This window comes from Vidua macroura, chromosome 21, assembly GCF_024509145.1.
Source record: "Vidua macroura isolate BioBank_ID:100142 chromosome 21, ASM2450914v1, whole genome shotgun sequence".
Lineage (NCBI taxonomy): Eukaryota > Metazoa > Chordata > Aves > Passeriformes > Viduidae > Vidua > Vidua macroura.
The window spans coordinates 9,121,008-9,133,703 of NC_071591.1; the positions used below are offsets into that span (position 1 = coordinate 9,121,008).

The window sequence follows — 12,696 nt, forward strand, 5'->3', positions numbered from 1 at the left end:
TCCAGAAAAGCTGGGAGCTGGAGCAGTCCTGCAGGAAAAGGGGAGATGGCAAAGAGCAGCTCAGCTACAGCAGGGACGTGGGTTTTGACTGGGAACTCTGGCTGGTTTGGTCTCCAGGGTGGGAAACTGGGGAAATCTCCGTGTCCCTGAAGTGTGGAGCTGCAGTGGGGATCCATAAATGTTGGAAAAGATCGAGTCCAGCAGTGCCAGATCCGCCCTCAGCGCTAACCCCGAGCACCACATCTCCGTGGCTTTTGAACAGTTCCGTGGGATGCTTTGGGGTGGGAGGACCTCAAAGCCATCCAGGACACCTCCCAGCACCCCAGGCTGCTCCAGCTCCATCCAGCCCGGCCTTGCACCCTGCCAGGGATCCGGGGGCATCAATTGCTGCACCTTTCCCTGAAATGAAAAACCACCTTTGCCTGCTGCTGCCTCAGAGAGCTCTGCCGCTGGCAGGAGGAAAGAAACTGAAGTTCTAAACCACAACCACCCCAGGGGGGACGCTGCTGCCTTTGCCCTCAGCAGGTCACTGTGACTGGGGCTGATGGCAGCAGCACAGGAATGGGTGAGAAAAGCTAAAAATATGCAAAAAAACCCATTAATTCTCCTCATAAATCCACCAGAGTGCACCAAGAAATGAAAACTGTGCAATAACCCAAATGCCAAGGGCAACAGCCACAATCCTCCCTGCCCAGCCCTGGGCCTGAGCTGTTCTCCCTGGGAATGCTCCAGTGTAAACATTCTCCAACAGAAATCTGTGTCCAGCTCTCTGCATCCAGAAAAGTCACATCAGTGTCACTCCCATCCCCTGCCAGGACCTGGCTTTCTGCCTCTGATTTCTCTTACACCTGGGGAGAGGCAGGAATATCCCAACATCTCCCCTGAGTGCTCACAACAGCCTCTGCAAATTGTTTTGCCTGGAGCTGATTGGAAAATTTTAATTCTTTAATCCATCACCAACCTCGGCGAGGTAAGGGACACAAAGTGTGAGACCAAACGAAGCACAAAATATTCACTGCAACCTGAAATAAAGAAACCTGCAGGGGAATAAACCTCTCTGCAGTGCAAGCTGGTCACCAGAGGGGCAGCAGGAGATACCTCAGGTTTGAGCTTTTCTATTTTTCACATTCTGAGCTGCTTTAGTGTGTAAGTCTAGGATTCACATGAGGGGAAGGTGAGCTCTGTGCACAGAGCAGGGAGACAAAACAATTCCTGCTCCAGCTGGGCACCAAGGACAAATGATCCAAAGCTCAGGCCCAGGAGCACAAACAGCGTGGGCTGGAGAGAGAAAAACAAGCAGGATGGGACTGCATGGGCTAAAGCTGGAATGGGACAATGAACTGCAAGGTGCAAATGGAGCAGAGCTGATAAAAATGTGAGATCTTGTGCCAAGCCCTGTTTTGTTTCCATCTTGGAGCCATCGGGGCAGAGCCACGCGCTGGCTCTGCTACTGCCAGGGTGTGGCCTCTGAAGCCCTTCAATAAATCCCCTCTTTATTCCCCTTAACTCCCTCTGGCCTCAGTTCCAGCTGCTTAAGGCACCCCAGGGCTCCAGGGGACACCCCAGGGTGTCCCCCATGCTTTGGAGGGCACAGGAATGTCCCACCTACCTTGGTCAGCTCCTGGGCGTTGGCCAGGTTGTCCACAGCGATGGCCAAGAAGACGTTCAGGAGAGTATCTGTGGGAGCAGCTAAGGAAAACCTCTTCACACAGCACAGGCAGCAGTCATTCCCTTCCTGCTGCCCCTCTTTCCCCCTCGGTGCTTTATGGGTTGGTCCCTGGAAGCTCTGCCACCATTCCCAGCTCTCCCACCCTGCCCGGAGCTGGCCCTGCAGCCCAGCAGGGCTGGACACACATTTGTGTCCCCAGCACCTGTCCAGAGAGGGGACAGGACCACAGGGGTGTCACCCCATCAGAGGGGCAGGGTGGCACCTCCTGCTGCTCCCAGAGGCACCACAGCCCCTGCTTTTCCACACTCCAGCCCAGAAATGCAGATTTCAGCCTCATTTTCCCCTCTTGTTTAAAAGGACAACTGCAGGAAATGGGTCATTTTAAGCCAACATTTGCATTTCTATATAGACAGAGCTGTATAGAGTCATGGAGAGCATGGCAAAATGAATCTCAGGTCATTGCTGCTGGGAGGAAAGGATCCTGGCTTATCTCACTGGAGTCAGGGTGACAGTGGGGCCACCCCATGAGCCCTACACAGAGCTCAGCTCCCCCAGAGCAGCACAGCCAGCCCCGTTAATGAGCTCTGCTGATAAAACAGCCCCTAAGCCCAGCCCAGAGCCCAGCTAAGCCAGGGCAGTGCCCCTGGCAGCCCAGGCCTCTCAGCAGAGCTCTGCATCCCATCCCTGAGACATAACACTGGCCTGGAATTATTTATTCCTATTTTACTTTCATTTTTCCACTCAATGATTTCAGCTTTTGCTGAGTTTATTGTTGCTATTCCAGCCTTGTGGCCGCAAAACAGCCCCAGAACAGCCATAAATCAGCTACCTCTGCACAGGGAAGGAGGGCAAGCAGAGCAAAACCACAGCAAAACCACTCTCCCAAGGAGAAAATGCATTTGGCTCTTGCACATCACCTGGGGACAGCGGAGTCACTCATTGCAGAGCTCTGTTTGCTCCTCCAGATAGGAATGTGCCCGGGAATGCTCCAGAAACCCACTGAAAGGACTGCAGGAGGTTTAGGAAACAAATCCAGGTATTTGCAGGAGGCTCCAGGAGAGCTGGAGAGGGACTGGGGACAAGGCATGGAGGGGCAGGACACAGGGAATGGCTCCCACTGCCAGAGGGCAGGGATGGATGGGAGATTGGGAATTGGGAATTGTTCCCTGGCAGGGTGGGCAGGCCCTGGCACAGGGTGCCCAGAGCAGCTGTGGCTGCCCCTGGATCCCTGGCAGTGCCCAAGGCCAGGCTGGATGAGCTGGGAGTGACCCAGGACAGGGGAAGGTGTCCCTGCCGTGGCAGGGGTGATCTCTGAGGTCCCTCCAACCCAAACCATCCTGGGATTTTCTGTCAGGTCCATGTTCTGGCCTTGAGCTGTGGGGTGGAAGGGCAAGGGCAGGACTGGGGTGAGGATGGTGAGAGGGGAAGGCAGAAACCCCTGCTGGGAGGGCAGGACAGGCGAGGGGTGAGCTCCGAGGGTGCTGCCAGCCTGCAGGGGGATTTTGGGAACCCGTGGCCCCAGAGCCCTGCCTGTGCTCTCCATCCCTCAGAGGGCTGTCTGGAGCAGCACCCGGGGGCTGCTGACAGCAGAGGAGCCAGGAGGGCTGCAGGGCTGATCCCCCTGTCCCACCCAGTGTCCCTGCAGCTCCAGCCTGCTGCGGGTGCTGCAGGGCCCCATCCCACATCAGGAAACTTCCCAAGGCAGGCAGGGACCAAAGCTGGCCCAAACCAGCAGCTCAAAGCCCCTCTGCTTCCCTTCTCCAGGGTTTTACCAAACAATTCAGCCCAGACTTCAGAAGCAGGCATTCCCAGCTCCAATTCCCACTGAGGGAGAGTCAGACATTTACTGTTAGATATTTACTGTTATTAGATATTTATCCAGTATTAGATGTTTATTTAGTATTATATATTTATCTGTTATTAGATGTTAATATTGATAGTTGTTATTGTTAGATATTTATCTGTTATTAAATACCTATTATTAGTAATTTTTTAGAATAGAGACCCAACAAGGCCTTGTCAAGACTCTAAAGGGGGGAAATGATGCCTCAGGTTTGAGCTTTTCTATTTTTCACATTCTGAGCTGCTTTAGTCTGTGGGTCTGGGCTTCACATGAGGGGATGGTGAGCTCTGTGCACAAAGCAGGGACACAAAACAATTCCTGCTCCAGCTGGGCACCAAGGACAAATGATCCAAAGCTCAGGCCCAGGAGCACAAACAGCGTGGGCTGGAGAGAGAAAAACAAGCAGGATGGGAGTGCATGGGCTAAAGCTGGAATGGGACAATGAACTGCAAGGTGCAAATGGAGCAGAGCTGATCCCAGTGAGAGCCCCCGGGAGCGCTCGTGCATTTTGGGACCATTTTGGTTCCTCTTGGCTGCAGCCCTGGCTGGGCTCTGGTGCTGCCCAAGGTGGATCCATGGAGGCCTTTGAATAAATCCCTGCTTTATTCTTTAGCTCTGCCCAGTCTCTGCTCCAGGGCAGCCCTCTCAAGGCATCACCCAGAGCCTGGTGCCCGTCAGATCTGGCTGCAGCAGGAGTTGGATTCCTCCCTTTGGGTGTTTCTCCACCCTCCCTGACTGCCAAGCCCTGCAGGGCATGGACACAGAGCCCTGGGGTTTCTCCAGCCAGGAACCAGCACTTTTCCTGGTTTTTACCCTTGAAAGATGATTCCTCAGGCCAGAGGGAGGCTTGGAATGTGATGCCCATCACCTGCTCCTTCCTCCATCCCATCAGGACAGCGAGGAGTGGGTGAAAACACCTCGATCCCAGTGAAGCCAGGGGATACAGAACAGGAAAACGTGGTGCTGGAATCATCCCCCCTCCCACAAAGAGCCAGATTTGTCCTTTACACAGACATTAATCCCCCCATTTTCTCTGAGGGTGAGGGGTTGAGGGCACCCCTGGGCTGTGCTGAGTGTTTGGGGTTTTTCCTCTGGGGTGCTTCCAACAGGCTGGAAACACTTCCAAGCCTCCTATCAGGGAATAAATGTCTCAGCAGTACACCTGCCTCCCTGCCCACTGGAAGTGGCTCATGTAACACAGGAAACCCCTGGAAATGGAATTAATTTCTTTTTATCAGATCAGCCTGGCCTGATCCATTTCTAAGCAGACACATTCTGGCACACTTGGGTGTTTCTGCCCCAAAAAAGGTCCCTCAGTCCTCTCTGCAGGGCTGGGAGATCCCCAAATTTCTCCCAAACTCCAGGCTCTGGAGCCTGGAATCATCTCCTGCCTGGCACTTGAGGGCCAGGGAAGGGCAGCATCCTCAGCATCCTCCAGGCAGTTCCTGCTTTTTTTTTTCAGGCTCCTCTGCAGTTTTTCTTGGAGTTTTTTTTTGTTTTGTTTTGTTTTCTTTTTTCTATTGTCTCAACAGATGCCTCAATTTATCAATTAAGTGGATAAATGTGAACGCAGGCATGGTGTGATTTCCTGGAAAATGGGCCAAATCCTGTTGTTGCTTTAATCATAAAACTTTCATTAAACCATTTCTGGTTCCACACAGACTCTCTGGAAATGGAAATGTAACATGAGACACTTCCCACTTAGAAAAACAAACTTTTCCTTGCCATGATCCACTGAAAAAGCAAATTCTTCCCCCTCTCTCTGTGCTCACAGAACCTCACCTGCAGCAAACTCATCCTGCAGAACTCAGGGAGGATTCAAAGAATCCCACCCGGCACATCCTCCATCCTTCCTAAACGCCCCAGTGATGTCCCAGGGAGCCAAGGAGCCACCAGCACGGGGCTGTGGGCAAAGGGCAAGGGAGAGGCACTGGAGATGTCTGGAGGAACTCAGGAAAAACCCCCTGGATCACCTCAGCAGCAGAAGGGAAAACAAGACAGCTGCACCTGCCAGGATGAGATTTAGGGAGAAGGTGGGTAAGGTTTCCACTCTCCAAATCCCAAATCCACGGCAGGAGCAGCAGGTCCCCTCCTCTTGAACATCCCCGGCAATGAAAGCCAAAGGAGCAGGGGGAAGTCCCCTCTGGATTAAAGGTGAGGGAGGGAATGAAAGTTCCTCAAAAACGCTGGATCTTGGCAGCTCGGAGGTGAAAAGTCCCTCCCTCAGCTGTGCTGTCAAGCCTGATTACAGCTTAATCTCATTTCCAAACGCCAAGCCCGGAGGATTTAGAGCTCTCGCTCCCTCCCTGCTCTCCTCTGACCCAGTTTTGCAGAGCCTGGTGTTTCTGGAAGGGGCTGTGAGGAGATGTCTGAGCATCACTGCCACGGCTCCAGGAACGGGATAAATCCCTGGGGACACTCGTGTGACAGGCACAGCTCCCACTGCCTGCTCTGCTCTTCCCTGTCCCTGCTCCTCATCCTGAAGGACAGAATTCCAGCCCAGCCAAAGGGCTGGAGCACTGCTGTGCCACCCATGGGCACCAATGTCATGGATGGCACGTTTTGTCAGCAACACTGCAGCTGGAGCAGCCCATTCCTGCAGGAACTCTGTCTTTAGCCCCAGTATTTCCCCCAGTTAATCTCTCCCTTTCTCCTACATCTCCAGCCCAAACAAGACCCCCAGGAAAAGGGGAATGCTGGGACTGTAACCAGTGAGAAGGTCGAGAAACCCTCGCGGGAGCTCCCGGGTGGAACAGCAGCCCTGGGAGTTCTCATCCCACCTTGGGACATTCCCATCCCACCTTGGGACGTTCCCATCCCACTTTGGGGAGTTCTCATCCCACCTTGGGGAGTTCCCATCCCACTTTGCAGAACAAACAAAGCAGCCAGGGCTGCCTTGGCTCTACCACAATTCCTGGGTTTCCTGTTTTAGGGATGCTCCCTCTGGCTCCACACAGCTCGTGGCGGCAGCCGCAGAATCACATGATTACAGGATCAATCACAGACTCAGAGAATCAATCACAGAATCAGTTACAGAATCACATGATGACAGGATCAATCACAGAACCAATCACAGAATCAGTTACAGAATCACATGATGACAGGATCAATCACAGAACCAATCACAGAATCAGTCATGGAATCACAGAATCAGTCACAGAATCAAAGAATCACAGGGTTACAGAATCAATCACACAATCACAGAATCACACCATCACAGAATCAATCACACAATCACAGAATTAACTAGGCTAGGAATTACAAAGCCCTTTGAGATCAAGCCCACCTGACACTGCCTTGTCACCCAGAGCCACACTCAATCTCTCCTTAAACACGCCAGGGATGGGGACTCCAAACCTCCCTGGGCAGCCCTTTCCAATGCCCAACCGCTCCTTCTGGGAACAATTTCTCCCTAAGGTCCAGCCTAAACCTCCCCCGGTGCAGCTCAGGGCTGTGTGCTCACAGCAGTGATGCTGTGGCTGCTTGGTGCTGGCACTGTCACAGGGACAGGGCCACCACAGTCCCTCGGCCCTCCTGGCTCTCCTCCTCACACCCAGCTGCTCCATCAGGGAGCTGCTTTGCTGGTTTGTGTATAAATATAAAATCCAGCCTCCCTTCCCAAATCCCATGCCGGTGTCACTCTGTCCCTGCCTCCCTGGACCTCTGGGACACACCACCCCTTCCCCTGGGACACAGCGGGGATGAAAGTTTCTTGTTACCCTCGAGAGATTTCCATCTCTCAGAAGAACAAAACACACTTCATGTGCCAAGGCTTGGAGCACTGAACGCTCCCAGAACCTGAAACCCAAGATCCAGAATTAAATTTTAAGCATTATGTGGAGATGATAAATTCTGAGCATTTGGGACAGCACAGCAGGTTGAGGTGCCCTAGACAAAGGCACCAAGAGAATGGAGCCTCATCTCCACCATCATCTACTCACCTCCACCAAACCCATCTCAATCCTCCCCTGACTAAAAACAAACTGTTTGTGAAGCTATTCAAGGTCCTGCTCTGACCTGCCCTCAATTATTTCTCCCACAATCTAAATTAACCCTTAATAGAACATTTTCAAGGTAAAACACAACAATTAAAATGAAATTTCTTTAAATTAAATGAAAAATTCTTACGTTGCCGTAAGAATTTTTCATTGGACAATGGAAAACTCACCTTAAGTGCTGTAAGGAGCAAAGCCACGGCAACAATTTGGCTTTTAAAGGATGAGGCTGTGAGAATTTAGGGAAAACTGGGGGTTTCTAGCAGCATGGGAAGGACTGTGCCACCTAGGATGCCCGTGGAAGGATACAGTTACCAAACAGGGTGAGGACGATGAAGTAGATGGAGGAGAACATCCCCGAGTGGACGCCGCCCTGCGACTCTATCCCGTGGTACATCACAGCGTTCCAGTCTTCCCCCGTCAGGATCTGCACAGAGCAGGGAGGGACAGAGAGGGTCACTCACAGGAAAGGGAGGGTGACCTTGTCACTCTCAACAGCTCCTGAAAGGTGCCTGTGCTCAGCTGGGGCTGGGCTCTTTCTCCAGGAACTGACAGAACCAGAGGACTCAGCCTCCAGCTGCATCAAGAGAAACAGAGGTTGGCTATCAGGAAAATGTTTTTCACAGAAAGGGTGATAAAGTTCTGGAATGGCTGCCCGGGGAGGTGGTGGAGTCACCATCCCTGGGTGTGTTTAAAACAAGCCTGGATGTGGCACTGGGTGCCAGGGTTTAGCTGAGGGGTTGGGGCTGGGTTGGACTCGATGGTCTTGAAGGTCTCTTCCAGCCCAGTCATTCTCTGAATTCTGTGAAAGGAAGTTCTGGGGGAACCAGGCAGAGCAAAGCTACCAAGGAATGTCCCTGGGAAATGAGGAGCACATGGGGGACACCAGGCACAGCATCACCAGATGGGGGAGGGAGAGATTGTCCCACTCTGCTCTGGGCTGGGGCAGCCTCACCCCCAGTGCTGGGGAGTTTTGGGTGCCTCAATATCATAAAAAGACCTAAAGCTGTGAGACAGTGTCCAAAGGAGGGGCACGGGGATGGGGAAGGGTCTGGAGGGGCCCGTGAGGAGCAGCTGAGGGCACTGGGATTGCTCAGCTGGAGCAGGCTGAGGGCAGAGCTCCCCGGGGGCTGCAGCTCCTCCCGAGGGGCAGCTCCCATCTCTGCTCTGGGACAGGGACAGGAGCCAGGGAACGGCTGGGGCTGGGCCAGGGCAGCTCAGGCTGGAGAGCAGGAAAGGTTCTTCCCCCAGAGGGTGCTGGCACTGCCCAGGCTCCCCAGGGAATGGGCACGGCCCCGAGGCTGCCAGAGCTCCAGGAGCGTTTGGCCAGCGCTGCCAGGGATGCCCAGGGTGGGGTTGGTGGGGCTGGGGTTGGACTGGATGACCCTGCCCTGCCCCTCTGGGTCACCTGCCCACTGCCCACCTCGACCAGGGACCCTCACACAAGCAGAGGAAACAAAAATCCACGTTCTGACCCTTCTTTCTCCCCCTCTCCCTTTCTAAGCCATGCAGAGGTCCCAGGTTTCACCAGACCCGTGCAGGGCGCTTCCCACAGCCCCAGGAAAGCCCTGAGCTCCCAGAGCAGTGCCCTGAGTGGGAGCTCTGCCAGTGCCAGCCCCTCTCATGCCCTTCCTACAGGCAGGGCTGGGTTTGCTCAGCTCCCCCAGCCCTCACTCCCTGTCCCCAGGAGCTCTGTCACCTCCTGCCACCCCTCCTCTGCCCCTCGGGGCTGGCAGAGCCTTCCTGCAGCTGGAATGTGCCTGGGCATCACTCCTGGGCACCACAACCACTGCAGGGGCTGCACACCACGGGCTCCTCTTCAGTTTCACCAGGTTTGACCCAGGGGGCCACAAAGCCCCCAAAAAATCCCCAAACAGAAACAACAACCTCTGTGTGCGAGCGAGGAGAGAGCAGGGGACAGCTTGAAGGGGACTCTGGCCCTCCTTGTCCTTGGGCAGGGACAAGCACAGAGCTGCACCTCTGATTATCGACCCAGGGCTAATTAACAAATAGAGGAATAACAGGAAAACTAATCAGTGTGCAAGACCCCAACAAGCCCTGCCATGCTAAATGCTCATTTTGCACCCATTTGAATTGCCTGGCGTTCCTTTCTTCCCAAAATCCGGAATTCTGGGCACATCAGCACATCCTCTGCCTGCCCTGGCAGAGTCAAACAATGACCACTTTTAGTGCATGAAAACACTGGGATATGAAGATCCAAGTCCTAAACAGAAAGTTGTCTTTGGGTTTAGTAGGTGAAAAAAAAAAAAAACCAAAAAAATCAAAAACCAAAAACAAACAAAAAAAAAGAAGATAAAAAACCCCAAGCCTGATGTGTACTGTAGTAATGGGATTCCATGTGCACACAGGATGCTTGGAATTATTTAAAATTCCAGTCTGCAAATTCCAGTCTGCAAATTCCTGCCTGCAAACTCCAGCCTGGCTGTCAGCTGCTGAGAGAGAGGAAATTTCTGGCTGCAGGGATGGTGCTGATGACAGCACTGGGCAAGAGCGAGTCTAGACACAAGGACACCCAGTGCAGACACCAACTCCTCTCCCAAATGCACAATTCAGCCTCAAATAATTCCAAAATCAGGATTCAGACCCAACACTGCTGGAGCTACTCTGGATTTGCACCACAGAATATGGAACAGGGCTTTGGGCTTTCAAATCTGCCACAATTATGCAAAGTATTGTCCACAAATGTGCATTTACAGAATTTCCATGAATTCACAGCTGCTCCTGCTTTCTGGGAATAGCCATAAAGTGATTTCTGATCACACAAATATTCATGGAAAGGGCAACCATTGGGAACTTTTCTATTCCCAAGCAGAAGACCAGAATTTGCCAGGTATGACAAAGTTCAGCAGGGTCTGGGTTCAAAATCCAACTTTTGGATTATTTAGGAGTGGAACAAAAAGTTCAAGGAAAAAAATTTTAAAAAGAGGTGTTTTTTGGGGCTTTTGCAGAGAGATAAATAATCTAAACTGAGCAGCCTGCCTGGACAAGCTGAGGATGCTCCCTGAGGCCCTGGAAAGAGGAGCTGTGTCCTTCCCACTGTCACCCATCAGCTGCAGGAATTACTTCAGTAATTAGGGAGCAGCCTGAAGGATCCAGGATCTGCTGTCTCTGTCCTCTAGCAGTTAATGAAATTCCTTCTGCTCTCTTAGGTCTCTTTAGGGATGCTGTAAGGAATTTTTTCTGAGGAGAGGGAAGGACAGCACTGCAGAGGGAGAGGCACAGGCAATGAGGACTTGGGAGCAAGGGCACAGGTACCCGACACAAAACTCTGCTTTCCAGAGGCCCTGTGCTCATGGATGTCGTTTCTGTGCGTGTTTTGGTTCTTTTTGTTATTCCCTGGGCTCCAAACTGCCTTCAGCTGCCCCAAATGACCATCTGGAGTGCATCTCACTGTTTAACACTGAGGAGCCAGCAGGGGATGGAATAAAGCAGCTGTCAAGAGCTGCTGTGAAATGTTAATGGAATAATGAGCAGGTTAAGGGTGGGACAGGAACAGGAGCAGGACTGTGCTGCTTCCAGGGGCTGCAGTGAAAGGGAGATGCCTGAGGGAAGGCTGAATTCCTGCAGCTCCATGTCCTGTCCCACAGGCAGTGTGCTCTGACATCCACCACAGCCTGACACTGGCACTGGTGAGGCACTCCTCGAGTGCTGTGTCCATCCTGGCCCCTCACTTTGGGAAGGACCTGGAGCACGTGCAGAGGAGGCAACGAGGCTGGAGAGGGGCTGGGAACACAAACCCTGTGAGGAACCACTGAGGGAGCTGGGGGTGCTCAGCCTGGAGAAAAGGAGACTCAGAGGTGACCTCAGCACTCTGTACAGCTCCTGAAAGGTGGCTGTGCTCAGCTGGGGTTGGGCTCTTTCACCAGGCAGCACTGACAGAACCAGAGGACTCAGTCTCAAGCTGTGCCAAGGGAAATTTAGGTTGGATATTAGAAAGTAGTTTTTCACAGAATGAGTGATAAAGTTCTGGAATGGCTGCCCGGGAGGTGGTGGAGTCACCATCCCTGGGTGTGTTTAAAACAAGCCTGGATGTGGCACTGGGTGCCAGGGTTTAGCTGAGGGGTTGGGGCTGGGTTGGACTCGATGATCTTGAAGGTCTCTTCCAACCCAGTGATTCTGTGTGACACGGGCACAGAGCTCTGCTCCCATCCTGCCACTCCTCATTTCCAGCTGTCCCCACTGCTCTGCTCTGCCCCCAGCAGCCTGTGAGGATTTCCAGAGAAAATAACACAGAACTCTGCTTTCCAGGGGCTCTGTGCTCATGGTGTTGTTTGTGTGTGTGTTTGGATTATTCACAGCTGGACATTCAGCTTGCAGCCTTCCTGGGGAGCCAGGAGCTGGAGCTGGAGGTTGATGCTCCTCTGAGGGAATTTAGGCTGAGCTCAGCCAGCTGCCAGGTGGACAAAACCCATCCTGGGTGTCCAGTGACAGGACCGTGACCCAGCTGGGGCTGCTGGGATAAAAATGGGCTAAAGCAGAGGGCAGAAGGGTTTGTTTGAGAAGCTTCTTACAGAGGATCTCCAGAGGTACAGGGGTGGGCAGGGTGTATTTAACTTCATTTATTCAGCACACTGAATGCTGTCTCTGACTGATGCTGCTCTGCTCAGCCTGGCTGAGGTTATGGAAGAAAACCTTGGAAAGGGATCCCAGCTCCAGAGTGAAGAAACACTGAGCTGGAGTTTGCAGCTCAGGGCAGGAGTGGGATGGAAGGAGAGCAGAGGGTATCAAAGAGCCTCTGGGAGCCCACAGTTAATCCAGGGCTGATGGCTTTTGCTGGGTTCAGCTCCAGCCTCTGACATTCCAGACAAATACCTTAAACCCACGTGCTTTCCTTCACCCCACATTGCAGCGTATTGATCTCAGGACTAACAGGAAATATTCCACAGGCAGCTCCAGTCCCAAAGCAAACCAAAACCAACCTTCCCCTGGCTCATATCCGGAGCTGCTCCCTGGCAATACCTGTCTCTGAGCCCTTCCTTTGATGAGCAGGAAAATCTTATGCAAATCTTAATCCCCCGTGATGGGCAATATCCTGTGAGGTGAGCACTGAACCTGCCTCGCATCTGGGCAGTGGCTCCTGCAGAGCTCACAGGACACATTTTCCTTCAGATTCTTCTTCTGTCTTAATCCAGAAATTGTCATCACCCCCCTTCCCTTCCTTTTTATCT

The 12,696-nt window shown here is 52.8% G+C and overlaps 1 protein-coding gene across 2 annotated transcripts in view; it reads right to left on the bottom strand.

The window, feature by feature from the left end:
- The window catches only part of CACNA1B (calcium voltage-gated channel subunit alpha1 B), a 295,914-nt gene that overhangs the window by 95,058 nt on the left and 188,160 nt on the right, over positions 1–12,696 (bottom strand). For both annotated transcript variants that reach the window (XM_053996161.1, XM_053996160.1), the window contains exons 17-18: positions 7,817–7,934; positions 1,610–1,677 (exon numbers count right to left, since the gene is read on the bottom strand). In XM_053996161.1, the coding sequence (XP_053852136.1) occupies positions 1,610–1,677; positions 7,817–7,934 (186 nt within the window). The remainder of the gene's footprint in view (positions 1–1,609; positions 1,678–7,816; positions 7,935–12,696) is intronic.